General features: G+C 54.5%; 2 protein-coding genes across 3 annotated transcripts in view; one reads left to right on the top strand and one right to left on the bottom strand.

Annotated features, from left to right (window-relative positions):
- RGP1 (RGP1 homolog, RAB6A GEF complex partner 1) lies at positions 1 to 20,057 on the bottom strand. 2 transcript variants are annotated; one of them, XM_081315681.1, is made up of 8 exons: positions 19,985 to 20,057; positions 10,447 to 10,583; positions 5,895 to 5,978; positions 5,546 to 5,695; positions 5,316 to 5,465; positions 4,614 to 4,741; positions 4,352 to 4,529; positions 1 to 4,174 (listed from the first exon to the last, which is right to left on the bottom strand). In XM_081315681.1, the coding sequence occupies exons 1-8, from the start codon at positions 20,032 to 20,034 to the stop codon at positions 3,951 to 3,953; spliced, it is 1,101 nt and encodes a 366-aa protein (XP_081171807.1). In that variant the 5' UTR covers positions 20,035 to 20,057; the 3' UTR covers positions 1 to 3,950. The 2 variants fall into 2 exon arrangements, with proteins under 2 accessions (XP_081171807.1, XP_081171806.1); XM_081315680.1 differs by lacking the exon at positions 19,985 to 20,057 and adding an exon at positions 19,294 to 19,420 and having other exon boundaries at positions 3 to 4,174.
- GBA2 (glucosylceramidase beta 2) overlaps positions 19,535 to 23,610 on the top strand; it is a 9,700-nt gene continuing 5,624 nt past the window's right edge. The window contains exons 1-6 of the mRNA XM_081315663.1: positions 19,535 to 19,857; positions 19,981 to 20,072; positions 20,163 to 20,278; positions 20,410 to 20,628; positions 22,931 to 23,170; positions 23,441 to 23,543. Coding sequence (XP_081171789.1) covers positions 19,622 to 19,857; positions 19,981 to 20,072; positions 20,163 to 20,278; positions 20,410 to 20,628; positions 22,931 to 23,170; positions 23,441 to 23,543 — 1,006 coding nt within the window. The 5' untranslated portion in view covers positions 19,535 to 19,621. The remainder of the gene's footprint in view (positions 19,858 to 19,980; positions 20,073 to 20,162; positions 20,279 to 20,409; positions 20,629 to 22,930; positions 23,171 to 23,440; positions 23,544 to 23,610) is intronic.

Genomic DNA, 23,610 nt, shown 5'->3' on the forward strand with positions numbered 1-23,610 from the left:
TCATCCTCTTCACGACCTGTTTTCCTTGTTACCTTCTGGGAGGAGAGGACTTCGTGGTATCCATAGCAGAACATCCATATTCAGCCAGTTTCATTCCATACAGCATTAAACTTGTGAACTCCCAAGCTTCCTCTCTCCCTATGTTCAAGATGGACAGTATTTAATATGTATTTGCTATGTATATGTAGGGGTGTGGGTCTATACATATGTTGTATATAGTATGTTTAGGTGTGTCATGTATGTTCCACTTTGAGCGTGGGCAACTAAATTTCCTTTTGATGTGTGCCATTGTGCCCACAATTAAAAAAAATGACAATAAAGGTTATCTTTTCGGTCCAGGTTCAGGAGGAAGCCTTCGCTGCCCTCGTGGATGATCTCTGGAGGTCCTACGATGGAGGGGATGCAACCAGTGGTGGGATTCAAATATGTGAACCACCGGTTCTCTGTGTGGATAACACTTCTGAAAGTCCATTCTGGGCCTGGGCAACAAAAAATTAGCTACCGGCTTTGCCGAAGTGGTGCAAACCAGCTAAATCCCACCACTGGATGCAACCATCCTGGCCCTCTTGGATCTCTCAGTGGCTTAACTTAGACCAGGTTCCGTATTAAAAGTACTTTGTTAGAAGATTGGCAGTATCTACAGGACCAGAACCTTGCAAGTGTGATGATACTTCCCCTCCTTAGTTGCTTATTCTCCCGTGGAGCAGGGAAGTCTCCTTCTCATGTTTGCTGATGCCTTCTTAGGGTTTCCCTCCCTATTGCTTTGGTAACAATCTTCCCTTTATCCAGGCCTTTGTCTTTACTCTCTACAGCATCACTCGGGACCAGCTCCGTAGCAGATTAAAAGGAAACTGCACCCCCTTCTATTGGCTTCCATGTCCGCCTTTTCTCCTTCACCCAATCTCACTAAGCCCGGACCACCCACCTCCAATCACCACCAGCAGGGGGAGCCAAAGGAACGGAAGTTCTTCTGCTTCCTTGCTCCTATCCAGCCAGAGGGCATCTCAACCACGGAGGAGGACAGGGCAGTGAGTGAGTAAGTATTCTCTGGCCCAGTGAGGACTCCTCAGTGTTCCTGGACTCCCCCCCTTCCTGGCTGCTTTTACCTCTTCTGGAACCGTTAAGAGATACAATAAGGAAAGAGGGGCAGACAAGGATTAACCTAGCAGTCATGGAGCCTCTTAGTGAGTGGACAGCATCAGTTCCCTCCATCCCAAAAGCAAGTGGAGAAGCTAGATTTTGTGTCCATCTGTGGAAATCAAACCAAGTCAATAAATTTGATAATTTATCATTCGAAACAGGCACCGACGACCTTCTGCCTCCACGGAGCCTGATGGCCAAACACCAGCAAGACACAACCCCATAGCGTTGCTTCCATTCATTTAGCGATTTGTTCAATTAAATACGCAAGGAAAGACACACTTATACTAAAATTTCTTTCCTAAAAAAGGTGGGGGGAAAAAAGAAGTAACTGAGTTACGGAGCAATTTAAAGGCTGTAAGAAAAGCCAAACTCTTCACTGACCAAAATAAGATTGGATTACAAGATCTAAAGGGCTTGGCTACGTTCTTGCAGAACCACACAAGACACAATACAAAGCAGGTAAAGGTAAAGGTTCCCCTGCACATGCGTGCTAGTCATTTCCGACTCTAGGGGCCGGTGCTCATCTCCACTTCAAAGCCGAAGAGCCAGCGCTTGTCCGAGGACGTCTCCGTGGTCATGTGGCCGGCATGACTAGATGCCAAAGGCGCACAGAACGCTGTTACCTTCCCACTGTAGTGGTCCCTATTTTTCTACTTGCATTTTTACGTGCTTCCGAACGGCTAGGTTGGCAGAAGCTGGGACGAGTAACAGGTGCTCACTCTGTTACGTGGCACTCGGGATTCAACCCGCCAAACTGCCAACCTTCTGATCGACAAGCTCAGTGTCCTAACCCACTGAACCACTGCATCCCTTTTAATACAAAGCAGGCCTGGGTTCAAACATTAAACCCAGGAACACCTCCTCATACACACACACACACACACACACACACACACACACAAACACACACACACTGGCTATTAAATGGAACACAGCCACACTGCAATCCTGGTCGGAGCTCGGTTGTCAGGAGCCTCCAGTGGAGGGAGGGACTTTGTGCCTCCTGCCCCACCCCAGCAGGCATTTCTTTTCAGATGGGGAGGGCTGCGGAGAGGCATTAATATTCTGGGAAACCAGAGTTGTGTCAGGGCCCGGGAAAGGAGCCAAGCGGGGAAGGGTCCAGGAAGCGAGTGGCCAGACTGAACTGTTTTCCCTCGAGACCCCACCATGAACCAAGCAGACCCCCCCCCCAAAATGCCAAAGAAGTATCCAGGTTAGCAGGAAGTGAAACCCACAAAAGCCTGGATTGCATTTTAGGGCAGGTGGGGCTGGGTCTACCAGCCAAAGCCCCTTGGGGTGAAGCCCGATGCTTCGGAATGGAGCCCACCACTGCGCCACCCGGGTCCTGCCCACCAGAACCACGGGGGCTCCGGGCCCTGCCCGAGTCCTCCCTCCAGCAGGAGGGGCTGCTGGGATCAAGGCATGGGCTTTTGCTCTTCCGGTCTTGGCCCACTCGGCCAACCGGTGCTGGGTGGGAGAAGGGCCCGACTGGAGAAACCTCTTCCCAGGTTACCAGGAATGAAATGGAACCCATTAACCCCAGAAGCCTTCGCTGAGCAGGGATCCAGCCCTGCCAAGGCCCCCCCACCTGGGACCCCGCCCCCTCAGCGGCTCCTCTCCGGGATGAAGGCCAGGTGGAGTCTGGGGGAAGCCGATGGTTTGCACGCGAGAGACGTGAAGAAATCCAACCAAGGCGAATGGTCACCTAGCTCTGTGCAGGGCAAACGCAGCCAGGGACCCCCTTTCGTGAGCTGCGCACAGCACCCTCAGGCACCAGAGAATAGCTCAGGCATGGGGGGGGGAGGGACATTTTAGCTGGATTTCCATAAGAGAAGAAGCTTTTTCCCAGGGGCAATAACCTGGAGCCAAAAGAGGCTGAGGGACGGAGGCCCCACAAGAGCCGCAGGTTTAACGTTTTGTGTATTTGCGTGAGGCCGAAGAACCGGCCACTGCCCTCGGCTGTGCTGGCCTTGCAAGAGGAGCCGTCTGCTGGCCCCGTGGCCCCATCTGGCTCTGCCCGCAAAGGGCTGCCCCCTCCCGGAGCAAATGGGTCCACAGCGGAGGCATCGGCTGAGGGGCTCTGCTGCCTCCACGCCAGGATCTGGCTTGGCTCAGCTAGAGCAGACTCTGGCAGGCCCAAAGGGCGCTTGCCTGCTTGCTGGGGGTCCCAGGGTGCTTTCAAGGGGACCGGCATGAGCGTTGCCTCCTTCCTCAACCAGATCCCTCCTGCCAGCCACAATAAATATGGAAAATGGCCACTACCCCCCGCTCTGTTCTCCCCCTAAGCCCCAAGCCCAGCCCGCAGCCCCCCTTGCTCCCCACTCCTGGGCACACGCAGGGTGCCCTCCGACACTGCTCCCCAGTCCCAGTTGCCAGGTGGGTGGCAGGAGAGGGCAGCCAGGGACTGTCCTGGGCTCTTGCTCCCGAAGTGGGGCTGCTGGGTCAAAGGGCAGGGCTCATCCTCCAGCCAGGCGGGTGCCCCCCCCGCCTGCTCCCCTTGGGTGGGGAGGCTGCCATGGGCACACGGGGGGGGGCAGGAGAACCATTTATTGACAGACACAAAACAGACTTGTTGGGTGGGGCAGAAGAACAGAAGAGAGCCCCTTCCCCTTTCAGCTGTTTCCTAAGGTACGGGGCTGGGCGGGGGCTTCACTGGGTCTCCATGGGGAGGGAAAACGCTCCAACCAGAACAGGGGCCAGGTCTTGCTGGCCACGGCCTGCCAACGGAGGAGGAAGAGCCCCCAGGCTACAGGCAAGTCTCAGAAGGAGCCTTCCGGGGCCACCCAGCTCCTCTCCTGCCGGCCCGTTCAGATGGTGAGAGCGCTGCAGCTGGGCAACTGCGAGACGGAGGTGGCCAGCAGGGGACTGGTGGGCAGCACCTTGATGGGCAAGTCCCAGCTGAAAGTGTCCACGTCCATCTGCTCCACTCCTGTCCAGCTGGCGCCTTCCGACGGGTCCTTGGGCGTCACGGGTGCCTCGGCCACGTCCCGCAGAGTGACAAACTCAAAGTGGAGCCTCCATTGGAGGGACACTGTGGAAGGCAGGCAGGCAGGTGGGCACTCAGGGCAAGGGGAGGCAGGCTGGCCTGCTCATCTCCCCCCAGCCATATGAGGTTGTGAGAGCAGCCCCCCATTTCCCCAGCTCCCTTCTGGAAGGGCTCCCCCAGGAGACCAGGGCTGCTTCAGGAGCTCCGACTCCGCAGGCTCACCGACGTTGGTGCTGAATCCTGGGGCCGAGCTGAGGGGGATGGGCAGGCTGAAGCTGGTCCGGGCTGTGTGCAGGCAGGACTCCTGGTGCCGGGCGTGGGTGCTATAGGACGCAGCTTGGCCCCGGCGGCGCTGGAAGGCGTCCTGGACCCGCTCCTCCGTCTGCAGGCTCACCAGGTACTGGCAAGGACAGAGACTATCAGCAAAGGTGCCCCCCCCTGCTCCCCTGTCTGCATAGCCCCTGGGTAGCCCCCCTCCCCTCACCTGCAGGCACGGCGTGTCCCCCTCGGAGAAGCTGAAAGTCCCCACCACGTCCTCCCCAATCTTGTAGATGGTCTTGAAGATGCAGAAGGTGGCCACTCGGCCCCGGGCACTGCTGATGTTGAACAAGTCTGGGGACGGAGAGCGCTGGCCTAAGACCGGGGTTGGGGGGAGCGGCTCTGTAGCCCAGCACAGACCCCAAGTGAACCAGCACTGCTTATACCAGGGGTAGGCAACCTTGGCTCTTTTTTATGACTCGTGGACTTCAACTCCCAGAATTCCTGAGCCAGCACGGCTCAGCTTGGAAACCTCTCCATTTCTCCTCAGCATGGCTGGCTCAGGAATTCTGGAAGTCGAAGTCCACGAGTCATAAAAGAGCCAAGGTTGCCTACCCCTGTCTTAGACAGAAGAGGGAGTCGCCTGGGCTGCAGGGGTCCCATGGGGAGCTGCCTCCTGAGGCTGACAGAGGTGCCCAAGATGGAAGGTCAGGGGTTGAGGCCTGCTGTGCTCAGCCTCACAAGGAGAGTCTGGCATCGGCTGCTGGACTCTTGCAGGCCTGCTTCCAAAGGAACCATTGGGCACAATGGGAGGGGGAGCCCCCTACAGGGGACTGGAGACCGAGGATGGGGCCCACAGCCACAGAGGTCCCGGTGGGTTTTGGTGGGGGCTGCAAGGGATGACCGTCTGGTGGGAGAGGGGACTCACGCAAACTCCGCCGCGAAGTCGCAACCGTCAGGAGCTCCGTGGCCAGGTCCGCCAGGCGGGATGTCTTCTTCACGCCGCCCTCTTCCTCCTCCAAGAACGGGTTAGAGGGGGCCACGGCCTCATCCTGGGGGAAGGGGTAGTCTCTGAGCCCTGGGGAGACGGGGGCACAAAGTCAGAGGTCCGGCAGGCTGGAGTTCCAGGCGGAGGCCGGGGGGGGGTGGGGCGCTTACCTTGCAGCACCATCACTCGGAAGGGGACCCGGAGCAGCTTGATGGCCGAGTTCACCCGCTGGCAGCCGATGGTCAGCTTGTAGACGTACTTCACTGCCTGGCCACGAAAGGAGGGCGGCCCATCCACCGGCAGCGTCTCGCAGTAGGAGTCTGGGGGCAGAGGGAGGGGGCTGCTGAGCCAGGCCAGCTGAGGGAGGGGCCGGGGGACTCTGGGGCAGGCAGGGAAACTGCACCTCGCCAGGCGGGTTCTGCTGTCTGCCCCTCCTCCTGCTGCCCACCTGCAGCTCTGGGGTGGCCACCCACCCTCATCCCCCCCTGTCCAACCCGGGGGGGGGGAGGCAGAGCTCACAGCTTTTGGACTCGCCGGGATCCAGCCTCAAGTCACAGAAGAGGATCTTTGGGGGTGTCGACAGGATGCACTGACCCCGCTCCCCTGCAAGGCAACGCATGTCACTAGCCCACAGCAAGGACTTCCCCTTCCTGTTGTTTTTTTTTAATGCAACTTTTACTGGTTATAATAGCTAAGTCTAATACAAACTAGGCTTAAAGGAGAAAAAAATACAAGAAAAAAGAAAAACAAGAATGCAATAAAGAGGGGAAAAAATATGAAGCGACTTCCAACCATCATCTCAAGCATAAAGAAATTTAGCCACCCCCTCATCCCCCTGAAGGCCACAAATGTTGATCTCCTCATCCCAGATCCCTTCTCTTGCAATCTATGTAATCCCCCTCCTTGGTGGGTCCTGGTGCCAGCAACCAGCCTGCCAAAGATGATCAGAAGTAACAACGTACAAGTAACCCTCGACGTACAAGCACGAATCGGACCGAAATCCTCTCTCGCTGAACAAAGCAATCGTTAAACGAGATGCCATGCGACCCACTTCGCTTCACAACTGCAATCTTGGTTCTTCCGCTTGTGGATACGCAAGAATTGTGGTCTATTAAGAGGGCAGAGACCCCAGATAAGGATTGTGGGAGTGGCTCAAGGGGTGGGGGAGGCCTGGCACAGGCTCTGTGCGCAAGTGGGGGGGGAGGAGGAGGGGGCTGCATTGCAAAGCCGCAGCTGCCCCTGCAATTGCCCCCCCCCCCGCCTATTCTCCCCACCACCTCTGCCCTTTGGGGCTGCCCTGCCGAATGGCATTCGGTGGCAGCGTTGGGCGGGGGGGGGGGGTCCAAAGTAGAGACTGAAGATCTTCAGCAGCCAGCTGTCCCCAGGCCCAGGACTTGCTTTCAGCTCCAGTCCTGCCACTGCCCCCCCCCCCGAGAAATGCCGGCTCAAGCCGCATAGCCAGCCTGAGGCATGCCAGGGCCCTTCAGGTTTGGAACAGGGGAGGCAGAGTTCAGGAGCAAGCCCCCCCCCCCCAACTGATCCTAGAGCAAGGAGAGCAGAGAGAACAACATAGGCAGGCTCAATTGCTCGGGAAGAGAACATCCCGCCCCACTCCACAAGGCACACCTGGGGACTAAGATATAAGGAAACGCTGTGGGGTGCTGTGGGGTGGGGCATTTGCCGGGAACAAAGGTGTTATCTTGGGACAAACTGTGAACTCTGCTCTCGTCTTTGATTAACCTGGATAACCTGAATACTGGACCGGTTGGTTTCCTGCTTTACGACTGCAGACTGCATTTCAGAGTCTCTCCTTGCAGACTGAAGGCAAGCTGAGATTAAAAAGGACTCATTAAGTTTCTGTTTTGTTTTCTTTGTGTGTGTGTGTGTGTGTGTGTGTGAGAGAGAGAGAGAGAGAGAGAGAGAGAGAGAGAGAGAGAGAGAGAGAGAGAGAGAGAGAGAGAGAGAGAGAGAGCGCTTTGGTTGAAGGCTTGCCAGCATATGTGGGAGCTTTTGGGGAACATTGGCAGTTATTAAAGGACTGTTTCCGTGCGGGGCCCTGGGTCATCACACCAGGTTTCTCCAGCGACCAGGCTTGCGCGAGACTTTCTTCCCGAGACCGCCTCACGTCGTTCTCTAGGGGGTGGGTGGGGATCTGGTTCTTTCAATCTTTGGGAAGCGTCATCGCACGATCTGGAGGCAGCAGGGGGACTGGGGTTTCTCCTGTTCCCGCAATCCTCCTTCTCCAGGACGGGCCTCAGAGGCTCCGGATGGGCCCGCAGTGACTTCCCGTGAGCAGCGGAGGGTGAGGAAAACAACAGGAGGGTGGCAGACCCTGCGGGGCGCAGGGCAATTGGGGATCAGGGGAACGTGAGGAGGGCTGGGGGGGCAGCTGGTCCTCCACTTCAGTCCCCCCCTGCCGCTACTTCTGACAGGGAGGCCTAAAGGGCACAGATTGGGGGGGTGAAGGCGGGCGAAGGGAGGGATTTGCGAGGTCTCTGTGGCTGCAACTGCAGGAAGGCTGCCAAGCGCCCACATTCTGCCCTCGGGACGGCCGTAGGGGCCCTGCCAGGGCTCCGTCTGCGGGTAAAGGTACTGCCGTAATTCTGAACAGTCACTGGAACTAATGGTCATAAGTTGAGAACTCCCTCTATTTTGTTTTAACCTTGATGAAATAAACCAACTTCGTACTTTTCCGTTTTACTTTTAACAGTCTTAATCTTTAGTTCATTCAAGTGTTACCATAATATTACACCTCTCTTTTTATTTTTATTTTTTTAATTTTAATTCCATTTATATCCCGCCCTTCTCCGAAGACTCAGGGCGGCTTACAAGCTTAGCAGTAGCCTTCATTCTATGTATATGCCTGCTTATTAGGGCTTTCACACACACCCCAAGCGGCATTATTACAAAGTCAGCTTATTGCCCCCAACAATCTGGGTCCTCATTTTACCTACCTCGGAAGGATGGAAGGCTGAGTCAACCTTGAGCCTGGTGGGACTCGAACCTGCACTAATTGCAGGCAGCTGGTGTTACTTAAGGAGGCATTAGCCCACTGCTCCACCAAGGCTCCTTCCTTGTCCTGTCACTCAGAGGTCTTCAAGGCTTTAACAAGTCTCTTCTGAGAGAAACATGACCCAAGGCGCTCTCACGGTGCGTCAATTGTATTTCCTTTGTCAAGTATTAAACATCAGCCAATTTCTTTTGTAGATCCAGTGAAACATCCTTTTCTAAATCATTCTACTGCCGTGGTCAGCCGTAAATCCACTTTCAACACCATCTCTGATCTTGACAGATGAAATTTTTCCCCAATAAAGGTTCCTTTTTGCTCGCTCTCTGAGCTTGGCTGTTTTCTTGCAGACGTTTCATTATCCAAACTAGGTAACATCACCAGTGCTAATTTCTTCAATAGCATCTTTTGAAAGTGGTCTATCCAGAGAGGCAGATATCATTCTGACATCCTGTCGATATCGTGGCTGCTCTTTCCAGTTTCCTTCAATCTTTTGTTAGAATATTTTATGGGCTTGTAAATCTTTCTCATACCTTAACAGCTTTACTCCCCCCCCCCCCCCGTAGCATCCAGTTTTTGAAATCATGAAATTATTTTTGTTTTGTCTTGTAAAAACCAAGCCAAAATCTGTTTCCTGTAAGAAACTGTTTGTTCTTTAGCATTACTTCCAAAATTTTACTGTATAACTTTCAATATTTCAATTTTTTCTGGATCCTTAGTCCTGGTATACTTTTCTATGACCAAAATCTTTATTTAGCTTTTTGCTGTTTATTTCATATTCTTTACGTTCTTAAGTTTATGATTATTATTATTTTTTGATTCAGGATTGAAGGAAGACTCAGGGTCCAAAAGCCTTTAATAGCTTATGAGGAGTTAATGGGCAATTTCCAAGCGTAATTAGCAAGTGAGGCTTGCAAATTTCATGTCTGTCAACTCTAGGACGAACCTGGCTGCAGCCATCTTGCTCGTTCTAGGTTGCCGCCTGAAAAGGAGGGGGTGCAGAGTATTTTTGCTAGTCTAAACAACTGTGTCCTGTGGGAACCAAGGTCATTCTATCAGTTCTTAAGAGGGTTGGGCGTTTTGTTAGAAAGCCCACCAAATTATTCTATTACATAGCCGGCTGCATAGCACTAGGGTGGGAAGTTTGACTTTGTCTAACACTTTGGAGGGAATTTCAGACTTGGCTTCACTTTTGCCCGTGCAGATGTTTTGTAAGCAATAAGCATGTTCTTTGAGGATACCTCTAGCCTCCGAGTTCTGATTTAATTGGTCTTAGCATTAGAACCATGACAGTGTCCTTTCAAAGTCTCTGCAACAGTTGTGACCAAGAGATTCCTTTGTCTCCTGGCACCCAAAACCACAGAAAAGCACCTCCCTGCAGCCTACACTCCTGAGGAGTAGTCATCCAAAGCCCATGCAGGCGATCTCCCATCCTCTCCTTATCAAAGAATGCCGACTGGTGGCCCCCAGGGGGAGGGCCTTCTCTGTGGGCACGCCAGATTTATGGAACCATCTTCCGGTTGAGCTCCGGATGGCGCCCGACCTTTGCTCCTTCCGGCGCGATCTAAAGACGTATCTCTTTGAACAAGCTGGCCTGGCCTGATGGGAGGGGGTTGGGTTTTTATTATTTTTAAATGTGTTTTAATCTATTTAAGAGTTTTGGGCACTTGTTTAATCTTTTTTAATTTTTGTATTCTGTCTTTTTAACATGTATTGCCCTGTTCACCGCCCTGAGTCCTTCGGGAGAAGGGCGGTATACAAATAAAATTAATAATAATAATAATAATAATAATAATAATAATAATAATAATAATAATAATAATAATAATATCCAGAGAGGCTCCAAGGAAACAGCCCACTGGCTGCTTCTGTGGTCTTTGCCATGACTGTTGGCTTCACTTTCAGGGCAGTCTTCAGTCTGTCGTACCTCGCGTGGAAGACCGACAATGGCCTCCCTTTCCAAGTCCCAGGAACTCCCACTTTGACCCTCTGGGGTGAGGCAATGGATACCAGCCCCAGCAGGAACCCCCCCCCCCAAGTCTCCCTCCTTGAGATGCAACTTACCTCTATTGGGCACAAAGACAGTCTCATTTTCCGCCTGGGCATCATAGCTGTTATCTTGTGAAGGTGGCAGAGCAACCCGGCTCTCACTGGTGTGCAACTGGCAGTGTATCTGAGCACTGGCCCAGGCCAGAATCTCACTGGAAGAAAGAAAGAGGACAGGATCGTCAGGAAGAGGAAGGCAAGCGAAGGCCAGGGCCAGGCCACCTGGCAGGTCATCGCTAGAGTCCGATGGGGGGGAAAAAACCTTCAGAGGGCCAGGTGGACCTTCTGACAGTAAATGCAATTTTCTACATAAAGTTCACGCCGGCCCCAGCACTTGGTTGCCTTCTCATCCTCTAGGACTACAGCGCCCATACTCTGCTCTACCCTTTCAGCAAGCCCCCTTTGGAATTTCTGAGGCCACATTGGCTGCGCCCAGGATGCTGGAAGAGAACTGGGCATGGGGAGGGCGCTGGGCCATTCAGCCCACAAAGCCCTCTAACCAGCAGGTACCTTTTGCGCTTTGCCCAAGAACCCATTTCTAGTGAAATTATTCCCTCCTACAACCCTGATGCCGGCCTCCGTTTGGCCCCATCTAATGGAGGGTCTGGGGCACTGGCTCCTCTCAGGCCCCCTTGGGACCCTGCCTTCCCTGGTGCTTGAATCCTGCTCAGTCTGGACCTCTGAGGCTCCAGCCGTCTTCCGAGGTCAGGCTGCCAGCCAAGCTGCTCAGGAAAGCTGACGGCCCCCCTTGGAAGGGGTGGGGGACGGCTTTTGGCCCGGCTATAGCTCGCTTCATCACCAGTCGACACCTTTTTTCAAAGGTTTTGCTTCCTGAAAAACGTTTGGTGGTTATGACAGGCCCTTCAGACTGAATGCAAATGTAATTTCAGAGTGACTGTATCACACAGGAATCTTGAGAAACGTGGTTAACTTTTAATGACTATAACACGTGTGACTGCATAATATTTCTGACACTCTGCGTGAGTTCAGCAGGGTTCTGTTGAAAGCGTTCATTTGTATTTCTTGTCCAATCGTCCGAGGACTGTTCATACCGAGTTCCTGCCTGCGGTCCATCATTTTCACCTGGAGCGAGTCCCAGCTGATCCTCCTGGCTGCTCTACGCGTTTATGTCGACCTTCCTGATGTCCCTGTAGGGCGGGCGAGGCTCCTGGGCAGCTTCAGGGGCCACTGCATCACTGCGCAGGATATGGAGCTGGCACGCTCTGCCCCACCCAGGGTGGCCACAGTCTTTGGTGGAGAACCTAGGTGACTCAAAGGACGCTGCCTCCTCCAGAGCCCCAACTTCAGCTTGCCAGGACTCTGCTCGGGTGATGCGTGATCACCCTGTGGCAGAGTTTAGATACAAGCCACGATCAGCCCAACCAGTTAATCTTGGCCTCCGGAATTCTCTTGCGGAACACAAAAAGCCGCCCTGCTGCCCTGTTCCTGGGTGGGTGACGCTTGCAACCCTTCCTCAAGAAATGGGACCGACCGACAAGAGGCCGCCCCAGCCGCCCTTGCGCTCCTCTTTGCCAGACTGTCCACCCTCTTTGCTTCGCGCTGGGCCTCTTGACTGTCCATTCATTAACCTGTTATCTGATTGGCTCAGCTCAAGGCCAGTCATCCAGCACCTGGTCAACAGAGATGCTCCCTCTTCCAATGGGTTCTGGTCCACATCCTGCCTTTTGACCAGCGTCTCTCTTCCTTCTTGCTTTCGGCCTGTCCTTACCTCCGTGCTACAAAGGGCCCCAGTTCCATCATCATCATTGCAGCTCCTGGCTCTGAGGAGGCCAGAGTTGCAACTGCCAGACCTCCTGCAGGAAGGTAAGAGTCCAGGGAGCTGCCAGGAGCAACGGGGATGCTTCACACCCCAAAGGCCCAGAGACGGGAATGGAAGGTGGAAATTTGTAGTTTTGGGGTTTGGGATTGGACAGCTGCGTGAACTTAGCTACGATGGGTTGCATATCTCAGCACATCTTGGGCAGCAAAAGACAGTACTTGGTCGGGGCGGGGGGAGTGATGACCAGGGCTTAGGGGACAGTATCAATAGTGAATGCATGCAGATGGCCCCTCTCTCTCTGGTCACTTGCAGGCCTCTGAATGCTAGGTCATGAAAGGACAGCAAAGGAAAGACCCAATATTCTAACCCACCCGGGGGACAGCTAAAGTCTTGGGGAAACACCCAAAAGGAAACATGCTAACTACGCCTGCTTTCTAGTTTCTTATCTACAGCGTACCTGCCCTAAGGGGCGAAGTCTCTTATGTGTGTCAGCTTTGCTGGGTGAATTGCTTATATAACCAAAACTGGTATAAAAATAAGACATTTTTGCTACGTGGGCCTTTCTCTTTTTTTTTTAGAGAAGCCCGTCTCCATTCAGCCGAATAAACACGTACGTTTGAAGGCAACTTCTGGTTTCCTGTATTTTGTTATCAAGGAAAACCTCAGAACTTGCACATCATTTTTGGCGAGCCATCCAGGAGAGGTGCTTGGTCCTAGGAAGGCTCAGGACAGGGAAGGTGCCGAGCACGCGCTGGGGTTTCCTGGAGGTGCCCCTTCCCTGTGGCTTTTCTACAGGAACTAGGTTTCCCTCCCTTTTTTGTTGTGGTTGTTGCCTTCACTTGGTTCCTGCATACTCAGGAAGGCTGAAGCTAAGGTAAGCATACATTACACAGGCTTGCCCAGGGGAGTGTGGGGTGTGTTGGTATGGGTGTATAAACATGTGTCTGTTTCCTTGAATCATTTCCCACTGTTGACCAGAGCTGGGCGGAAGCTCCAAGGGCCTGAAAAACAGTGAAAGCCCACAACTGATCAAGTCAACGTGTGAAGCCAGTGAAGTGTTGTGTGTTTTCACAAGTATCTGACAGCTCCATCCCACAACACCACACTGAAGAACAAGCCTGCTCTTTGCATACTCTCCGGCCAAGGCTCCCATTGCCGCAGCCCTCCTCTTTGCTGCCTGTCTGGTTGGCATGGGGAGGGCTGCTGTGCCCATGGATCTGCGCCATCCTTAATCCTTGCAAGCAACCTGCAGAACAGCCCAGGAACCTGATTAGGGAGAGTGACCGGCCGGTCTTGTCTTCCACCAAGAGCCTTGGTGGAGCAGTGGGCTAATGCCTCCTTAAGGAACACCAGCTGCCTGCAATTAGTGCAGGTTCACATCCCACCAGGCTCAAGGTTGACTCAGCCTTCCATCCTTCCGAGGTAGGTAAAATGAGGACCCAGACTGTTGGGGGCAATAAGCTGACTTTGTAATAATGCCACTTGGGGTGTGTGTGTGAAAGCCCTAATAAGCAGGCATATACATAGAATGAAGGCTACTGCTAAGCACATTGGTTTGTGCTTAAATTGTAAGCCGCCCTGAGTCTTCGGAGAAGGGCGGGATATAAATGGAATTAAAATAAAATAAAGAAAATAAATGAGTCATAAAAGAGCCGAGGTTGCCTACCCCTGAACTAGACCATCAAGTCTGCAGGCTGCAGAGGCTGGTCCTCCTGCTCAGGATCCAGGTAGGATCTGGGCCTGGAGCTACAGCTCAGGGTAGCAAGCTATGGCCTTAGAGGGGCTCTGAAGGAAGCCTGCCCAGAGGAAGTAACCTTCAGGAGGAAGAGCTGAAACACACACAGACACACACACAGATACACACCACTGCGCATTTTGTGCCCAGGACTTTTCTTGCTGGCTGCAGGCCTCAAAAGGCCCAAAAAGAAGCAAGGGAGGCTGCAGAGCATGACAGAAGAACCAAAGAGACACATTTGGATGGTGCTTTTTCCTTTTGAGGAAGTTAAGATCACAGGGGCTCCTGACAACCAGTAAGACAAGCACATCTGGAAAACTACTTCCTGTCTTCCTGCAGGAGAACCCCTGGCATACGCTTGCACAAGTACAGACATCACAGACCTTGTGCCCCCAAGACAGACACCTCCAGCAGGAGCTCCCCTTCCTGAAAAAGTGTGGCTACCTGAAGCTTGAGCCAAAGAGGACACCTGGCAACTGCAATGGCCAAGAGCAGGTTTTGGGGCCTTTGCACACACACACACACACACACACACCTTTCTGGCGAGCGGAGACTGTGATACAGGAGAAGAGTTTCCCCAAGGCCAGGAGGGGAACCGCCAAGCTCCTGGGGCAGGCAGAGAGGAGCTTGGCAGCTGCTGATGCACCACTACCAGGAGGAAGCACACCTGCCCGCGTTGCATTCATCGTTTCACGATGCTGGGCATCGTTCAGCAGCAAAGGGCAAGAACGGGGCAGAACTGCTAACCCAAAGGCTCACTTGAGGCCGCTTACAATCATCACTTCCTGTTAATCCATGTTGGGGCAGAGCATGGAAAGAATGTGAGCACAAAACCTCATAAAACCTTCTCCTTCAAGTACTCAATGAGCATTTTGGAAATGTTTCCACATGGAAAAAAAAGCTAGTTGTACTGCCTATGAAACTCTGGTCAATGGCGCACAACAAGACTGTTGCACTACAGAATCAGGGACTCCAACCCCCTCCCGAAACCTCAGACCCCCCCCACGCCCTCCCCAATAACTGGCTATCCAGCCTCTACCTGGAAATCTCCCTGAATCCAAGAGATTTGGAGCTGCTTCAGAGCTCTCAGACGCAGGAACTGCCACCTTATTTTGAATCTGGATCTCTCCCTGTTAAGGCCGCTTCCTCCCATGTTCCCTGGGGCTGGGAAAGCTGCTCTCCCGCCTCTTTCTTAGGCTAAACACGCCCAGGTCTTGCTCCCTGTAGGGTTTGGCCCTCAAGACCCTCTCCAGCTGTCATGCCATAACCTGCCCTCCTCCCTTCTTTTTAGGGTGATGAGTAGAACCGGAGCCGGTGTCCAAGGCGTAGGCTGAGCAGGGCACAAAAGACGAAGCAGAACTGTCTGGGATCTCAACACTATCTTGGAAGCCAACGTTACATCCTTCGACAGCTGCAGCACACTGTTGGCTGATGCTCAGTGTTGGTTTGCCGGGACACCCAGCTCCTTCTCACGCACACTGCTGCCAAACTCTGTATCTCCTACTTTGTACCTGAGTAGCAGATTTTTCCTATTAAGCGCAACGTTCTACGTTCCTCGGCACGTAAAAGCATTTTGTTAGAGGAGGCACAATATTCAAGTATTTCAATATACTCCTGAACTTAGAATCATAAAAACATAGGGCTGGAAGGGCCCTTGGAGGTCTTCTAGTCCAACGCCCTCCCCGAGGCAGGAGTCCTTATAACATCCAGGAGAAATGGTCGTCCAATCTTTTCTTAAAAAAAAACTCCAGTACCCATAATTCCAGGAGGCAAGCTGTTCCACTGATTAATCATTCCCACTGTCAGGAAATTCCTTCTTATTTCCATTTCCCTCTGAGGAGCTTCTGCCCATTGCTTCTTGCCCTACAGCAGGGGTAGGCCACCTTGGCTCTTTTATGACTCGTGGACTTCAACTCCCAGAATTCCTGAGCCAGCATGGCTCAGCTTGGAAACCTCTCTCTTTCCCCTCAGCATGGCTGGCTCAGGAATTCTGGGAGTTGAAGTCCACGAGTCATAAAAGAGCCAAGGTTGCCTACCCCTGCTCTAGAGAATATATCAATGCCCTCTTCCCTCTGACAGCCCTTCAGATATTGGGGGACAGCCACTGGTATCAGGTCTCCCCTAAGCCTTCATTAAGCTAAACACACATACCTGTAGTTCCCTTAACTGCTCATTGTACAATTTAGCCTCTGACAATTTAGGTAAAAGGTAAAGGTTCCCCCGCACATGCGTGCTAGTCGTTTCCGACTCTAGGGGCCGGTGCTCATCTCCGTTTCAAAGCTGAAGAGCCAGCGCTTGTCCGAGGATGTCTCCGTGGTCATGTGGCCGGCATGACTAGACGCCAAAGGCGCACGGAACGCTGTTACCTTCCCACCGTAGTGGTCCCTATTTTTCTACTTGCATTTTTACGTGCTTTCGAACTGCTAGGTTGGCAGAAGCTGGGACGAGTAACAGGCGCTCACTCTGTTACGCAGCACTCGGGATTCGACCCGCCAAACTGCCGATCTTCTGATCGACAAGCTCAGCGTCCTAACCCACTGAGCCAATTTAGCCTCTTATAAATTACGGAAGTGAAAAATATGTGAAAGATTAAAACAAACTGACATTAAAATGTTACTAAAAACTGCGCTAAAACCACGGCTACAAGAGCCAAGATCATCTTTGTCGTTCTTGTCTGCATGTTTCCAGGGTCTCACCATTTTTGTACCGTGGTGACCAGAACTGAATGTGGTACTCCCAATGTGTCCTCACTAGCACAGAATAAAATGGTGTTACCTCTTCCAGTGATTTTGATACTGCCCCTCTGTTGATGCAGCATTGCAGAACTGCATTGGTGTTTTTGGCAGCTGCAGCACATTGCTGACACATACCGAAGTGGTTGCGCACTAGATCCCTCTCACCACTGTTCAGCCAGGTACTGCCTGTCTCCTACCTGTGGATCTGGTTTTTCCTGCCTAACTGCAGGACATTTCTTTCCTCACCACTGAACTGCATCTTGTTGAATAGGGCCCAAAGCTCAAGTCTCTCAAGAGCCTCCTGAAATAATCTTCAGTCTATCTTCTAAAGTTTTAGCAGTCCCCCCCTCCCCCCCAGGTTTCTGTCGAGTTTGATTCTGCCTTTTTAGTTATCAACAATGCTCCTCCATTTCCAGCCTCGTGTCATCTGCAAATTTGAAGAACATTCCTGGTTTTTCCTGCCTAATTGCAGGACATTTCTTTCCTCACCACTGAACTGCATCTTGTTGAATAGGGCCCAAAGCTCAAGTCTCTCAAGAGCCTCCTGAAATAATCTTCAGTCTATCTTCTAAAGTTTTAGCAGTCCCCCCCTCCCCCCCAGGTTTCTGTCGAGTTTGATTCTGCCTTTTTAGTTATCAACAATGCTCCTCCATTTCCAGCCTCGTGTCATCTGCAAATTTGAAGAACATTCCTTCTACTCCCTCCTCTAGGTAATTTATTTATTTTTGGTTATCAAATTTATAGGGCTGCCCATTTCATACAAGGGAACTTTGGACAGCGTGCAATAAAACCAACCATTAAAACTGAATATAAAATCGCAAGGAAACTCATGGCACAGAGGTTCAGCACATACCTTCCTAGGAACATCCAGAACTCCCACACCACTGCACTATGCAGCAGCCAAAGCCTCTGGACCAGGCATATCAAACTTGTGACGTCACACGATTTCCCCCCCATTGCCGGCAATGGGGTGGGCGCGGTTTTGGCGTGATGCATCCGGACCATGGGCTGGCAGTTTGACATACCTGCTCTGGAAGTTCCTCCAGGGCAGCCCCATACACATCGTGGAGGTGACCAAAGCAGGAGGAGCCTCATGCCAGAAGATGAGTGCCCCACAGGAAGTTGCGCTAAGGCCCTCCAGCCCTTCTGCTCCTTGAGAAGGTGTCATGAGTCCAGAAGGACCCCCAAACTGAACATTGGGTGTATTTGGGATAGTATAGCCCCTTCCAATACTTTATAATTTGCTTAAACGATATATATGGTTCCCCATCTCAGTCTAATGATTTTTGGTTATCAAGAGCAATTTAATAACACGCTCTACCTGGGGCTGCCCTTGAAGAGTATTCGGCTGGTGCAACTGGTGCAGAGTGCAAGGTGGGCGTGCGCAGTCTTGGCAGCTCCTCGGGTTGCACATCTAAAACAAGTCAGTGTGCGAGCTGCATTGGTGGCCAGTTTGGTTCTGGGGGGGGGGGAAATCAAAGACGGGCTTACTTGTCTGGGGGCCTCTGAGGGGAGAGTGCGAGAAGACCCCATTCCCCTCCCACCCACCTCTTTTGGTTCTTGCAGGTGAGCTTTTAGCACAGTTTTGAACATTTTAATGCCAGTTCCTCTTAAGCTTTTAAAATTATTCTTCATTTGTTCCTATAATTTATAAGCCACCCGGAGTCACCTTGCAGGGCAGTGGGGAGCATAGGAACCTAACAAGCAAGGCATGCAAACGGGACCCCTCACCCACTCCAGATTCTGTCTGGGCCCAGTTTCCGTCACCACCATCCTTGTTTAGCTGACGCCAGCCAAGGGTGCCGGGCCCACCAAAGACCCCCCCCCCCGGAAGAGGTCGCTGCCGCTGCCCCCCCCCGTCACCTCCTCGAATGCGGGGCCCCTCCCAACTGACCGGTGGGGGGAGCAGCTACAACGGGTCTCTCAAGAGCAAAGGTTGTGTTTTTTGGGGGGAGGGGGGTCTCCCAAGGCGCAGAGTCTAGGGTAGGGGGATGGCTGAGGAATTCTGGGAGTTGAAGTCCACGTCATAAAAGGGCCAAGTTTGAAGAGCCCTGGTCTAGGGAGTCCACCCAGCAGGATCTCCGCAGACTTGAACCCCAGAGCCTTGCCCGGCCAAGGAGAATTCAAGGTAGAGCAAAATAAGGCTGAAAAAAAAAAGAACGACGGTGTAGCTACAGCCAGCCACGTCCAGGCAGCCTCTTCTCCGGATTCCTTACTCGGGCAAGAAGAGGGTGGACTAGATCAGGGATCCTCAACCTTGGCTACTTTAAGACTTGTGGACTTCAACTCCCAGAATTCCTCAGCCAGGCGTACTGGCTGAGGAATTCTGGGAGTTGAAGTCCACAAGTCTTAAAGTTGCCAGGGTTGAGAACCCCTGGACTAGATGACCTTCGAGGTCCCTTCCAGCTCTGAGATTCTGTTACGAAGGGGGACTTTAAAGAACTGCGGGCGGCGGGGAGGCGATGCCGGTGGGGCTAGGGGGGGGGAGCAACACCCGAGAGAGCAGCGGAAGCCCCGAGAGCCTGGATCAAGGACCGCCCGCTTGCAGCGGGTCGTCGGGGAGGGAGCCCCCCCACCCCAACCCCCTTCACACACCCCCCCCCCGGGGCGGGTACCTGGAGGCGGAGGTGGCGTCGGGCGGGAGCGGGTTGCGCAGCGTCACCACGCACTCCAGCGCCTCCCCCGCCAGGAACGCGGCGCCCCGCTGCAGCGACGCCAAGACCTCGATCATGGCCGCGCGGAGGGGGGAGGGCGGGGGGCGGGGCGGGCCACGTGGACACGGGCGCACGCGCACGCGCACCCTCTCTCTCTCTCTCTCTCTCTCTCTCTCTCTCTCTCTGCGGGGCGGGGCGGGGCGGAGCCGCCGACCACGCCCCGCCCCCTCCACTTTCTGGCTTGGCGACGCCGGTGGATCGGCTTGTTGCGGCGCTGGCCGATCCAGCCATGGCGACGCGGGGCTGCGCGGGCTGCGGGGACACTGGCGGGGAGGGGGCGGCGGCGGCGGCGGCGTCCGAGGAGCTGCTGATGAGCCGCTACGAAGGCCGGGCGGCGGGGCGAGGCGTGCCGCGCTTCGGCTGGCGGCTCTGCCTAGCCCACCGCTTCGCCGAGCGCAGGAAGCCCCTGCAGGCCGGGGACGTCTCCCCCGGGCAAGCCCTGCGGCACCTGGGGCTGGCCTTCAGGTAGGGGGCGGCCCTTCCCCCGGGAGGGGGGGGGAGAGGCAGGCGGGAGGGGGGGGCGGCCCTCCCCAGGCCTGAGACGCTGCGCCCTCCCTCCCTCCCTCCCTCCATCCCCCCCCCCGGCAGGTACCTCGGCTGGTGGTACCGGAAGACGCGCGTGGAGAAGCGGCAGCCCTTCATCGACCTGCTGCACCCGCAGCCCCTGCGCCCCATCTACGGTAGGGCCCGCCCGCTCGGAGGTGGGGGAGCGAGGACGCGCTGGGGCCGCTGACCGCCTTCCTCCCCCTCTTCCTCTTCCTTCTCCGCAGGTTGCCCGCTGGGGGGCCTGGGCGGCGGCACCGTCACCCGGGGCTGGCGCGGGGACTTCTGCAGGTGGCAGCTTTTGCCGGGCCTCTACCAGCACCGGACCGTGGTGGCCGACCAGGTTTGTCGGGCGGCGGGGGGGGGGGGTGGAAAAGCAAGAAGGAGCGCCCTGGGGCTCCCTCCCCCCCCCGGCGCGGCCCTTCGCCGCGGCGCCTTCCTCACGGGTGGGGTGTCTCTGCCTTCCCGCCCCAGTTCACGGTCTGCCTGCGCCGGAAGGGCCGGACGGTCTACCAGCAGGTGCTCTCCATCGGGCGACCCAGCCGGCTGCAGGGCTGGAACTGGGGCTTCTGCGGCCACTACGCTTTCTACCACGCGCTCTACCCCCGCGCCTGGACCGTCTACCAGCTGCCCGGGCAGGAGGTTGTGTTGACCTGCAGGCAGATCACGCCTATTATTCCGCATGACTATCAGGTAAGCCCCCCCCCCCCCCGAGTCGCGGCAGCGGGGAAGGGCGGCCCTGGCAGGGCTTTGCATTATGAGCCCCAGGCCTTCCTGTACGTGGGACATGACCCTGGGCCTTTCCAGGGAAAGGGACCCCCCCCCAGGCCTTCCTGAGCCAGGACCTTCCCACAGAGACCCCCTTATTTGGAGCAACCCCCTGCAGAAGAAGTCCCGGTTCTTCCCCCCTGCAGTTGCAGCTTTGCCTTGTGCCCCTCCCATTGGCTTCCCAACCACACACCTGCTGGAGTTAACCTGCTCCAGCAAATTTCCTCATCTGGCGCTGCTGCTTGGAGAGAATATCCCTCCTCGGGCTCTGTTATTTTTAATCGCTCTCAAAATCTTTCTGAGTGATTATATTTAAAGCGCAACTTCAGGTTTGAGGTTGCAATTTAAAAGGTAGCTGAGCCAGCCGTAGAGTGAAGCAGGCTGTAGATGTGCCCTTCCAGGTGACCACGGTGCCCCCTTCCTCTGGCCCTTTTCCAGTTCATGGAAGTCAGGGGCCAACCAGGAGCAACAGGAAGGGGTCAGCCAACAAGAGCAGTATTGCTTGGGCAGAAGGGAGACTGCTGTTGCCCCTGCCCTGGAGCCGTCTCCTTGTCATTCTAGCGGGACAGAGATGCCCTCCATGAGAGGCAGTCTGTCGGATCCCACGCAGGGCTTTAAAGGTGGTAATTAGGATTTTGAATTGCGCTGGAAAAGCACAGTGGCGATGCATGTGGAAACCCAAATTACATGCGCCATCGTGTTCTGGGCTGGTTGAAGTTTCGGGGGGTGTCTTTGAGGGTCGCCACATGTACAAAGTATTGCAGGGGTCCAAACAGGAAGCGACGGGGGTGTAGGTAAGAACAAGTGGGGCCTCCTGGTCCAGGAATGGGTGCAAACACAGTGCAAGATAATCCTGGACGAATGTCCAGCAGGAGCTTGAAGTTCAGGCACCCCCCCCCCAGTTAATGTGCACACCCATTGTGTGGAGGAGTGCTTTCTCCTTGAGAGTTAAGGGTAACGACTCTCCAGATTCTGGGAAGATCCAAATGCCCAGAGCCCCTCTGTCTTGCTAGGATTGAATCCATGCCCCCCAGCTAGACGGTCACAGCCTCCGGGTACTGGAGAAGCCCCCAAAGGGCATTGCCCATGCAACTGGGGACAGAAATGCAGAATTGAGTGTCATCCTCAACCCCATGGTGTTGAATAACCTCCCCTAGGGGTGTAAAGGGGAGCTGAGAGACGCACACCCCTAGACACGCAGATAAATGGGCCTAGCACTGGGCCTTTCCATTCCACCCCCAACCCAACTGATTCCAAGTGAGGAGGAAGAGCGTCTCAATGTGGGGCGCCCCCACTCCCTTCCCCTGCAGTCAGCCCAACAGGATGCCTTGTCTGATGCCAATCCAAAGCCTCTGGGAGATTCAGGGGGACCAGGACGAAGGCAGCACCCTCCTTAGGAACTCTCTAGAGGTCACCCACAAGCACAACTGGGGCCCTCTCAGCAGCATAACCAGGCCTGAAGCCCGTCTGTCTTTTGGGCAACCCGGCCATCCTCTTGGCATGCTGCATGGTGAAAGCGGCAATAGGGTTGATGTCTCTACGGCGGGTTTCCTAATCCGGGCCTGGCATGGTGCAGGAGCTGGTCTCTGGGCTGCCTGGAGGTGTTGCAAGTTAGAGCTGTGGGACGCGTGAGAGGGGTGGAGATTTGGAAGGGAAGGAAAGCAGGCAGGGCCGCCCGAGAGAGGCAGTAAAAGGCTGCACAGGCAGTCTTCGACCTACGACCACAATGGAGAGCACAGAGTTTGTTAAATGAGTCGCATCTGATTTTGTGATCTACCACCATAGATAAGCGAATCACTGCAGTTGCTAAGCAAATCATCTGCCCTCCCACCCCATTGACTTTGCTTTTCGGAAGCTGGCTGGGAAGGTCGCAGAAGAGGACCACGTGATGTCAGGATGCTGCGACCGTCGTGAACACGTGCTGGTCGCCAAGCGCCTGAATTTTGTTAACGTGGGAGTGCTCCCATGATGGTTGTGAGCGAGATCAGTTGCAAGTCTTTTTCCAATGCCGTTGTAACTTTGGGCCACTCAATGAACGGTTGTAACTTGGGGGACTATGGGGTGGTCAACGCTTTCTAGACAAAAGTAGACTTTCTTATGGATGGGGGGGAACACATTTGCTTCTTAATCTGGTTGCACCCGGGCGCCGCTTCTGGAAGGGGTGGGGAGGATCAGGCTGGGCAGCCTGTGGGGGCTCTGACCCCACACGCGCCACCTGTGTGCTTAGGATTCGAGCCTCCCGGTGGGCGCTTTCATCTGGGAGGTGGAGAATGAGAGTGCGGAGGAGGTGGAGGTCTCCATCATGTTCACCTTCCAAAATGGCACAGAGACCAAGGATGACCGCCAGGGCGGCCACTGGAACGAGCCCTTCTGCGTGGAGAAGGAGGGCTGCTGCGTCCGTGGGGTGATGCTGCACCACGTGACCCCTGCCAACCCTTACACCCTGGCCATCTCTGCCCGGGAGAAGGTAGGCCCCTCGGAGATCCCGCAAGACTTAGGAACGGTCCGTGGGCAGCAGCTGGGACCAGACCCTTCCATGCCCTTTGGGGCGCTCTCTTGCAGGCGTGCAGGGAGGCTTCTTGGAGTGGCAGCAGTGACCCATTGTGGCTTCTTTGCCACCTCTCTACTTTCGAGGCCCCGAGGCGGGGTGGGTGAATTCCCCACCTCTGGTGCCTCTGGATTCTAGAAGGCCTATTCGTCCCCTATATCGTTCCCTTCTTTCTTGTTCCTTCCCCAGGCAGGTGTCACTGTTACCCACCTCACGGCCTTCAACCCTGCTGGCACTGGGCAAGAGGTTTGGCAGGATCTCTTGGCAGATGGCCGGCTGGCATCTCCTCAAGGTGAACTCTGGGCTCTAAGGTGGGCAGAGGAAGGCAGGAGGCCAGGCTCCTGACGCTCACGGCTCTC

This window comes from Vipera berus (genome assembly GCF_964194415.1).
Source record: "Vipera berus genome assembly, chromosome: 2".
In the NCBI taxonomy this organism is placed as follows: Eukaryota; Metazoa; Chordata; class Lepidosauria; order Squamata; family Viperidae; genus Vipera; species Vipera berus.

Coding starts and splice junctions, on each gene's coding strand:
- RGP1 (XM_081315680.1), bottom strand. CDS start 19,409: ATGATCGAGGTCTTGGCGTCGCTGCAGCGGGGCGCCGCGTTCCTGGCG. Junction 5,466..5,545: donor CCGAGTGATGGTGCTGCAAG/GTAAGCGCCCCA, acceptor CCGTCTCCCCAG/GGCTCAGAGACTACCCCTTC. Junction 4,175..4,351: donor AGGATTCAGCACCAACGTCG/GTGAGCCTGCGG, acceptor TGCCTTCCACAG/TGTCCCTCCAATGGAGGCTC.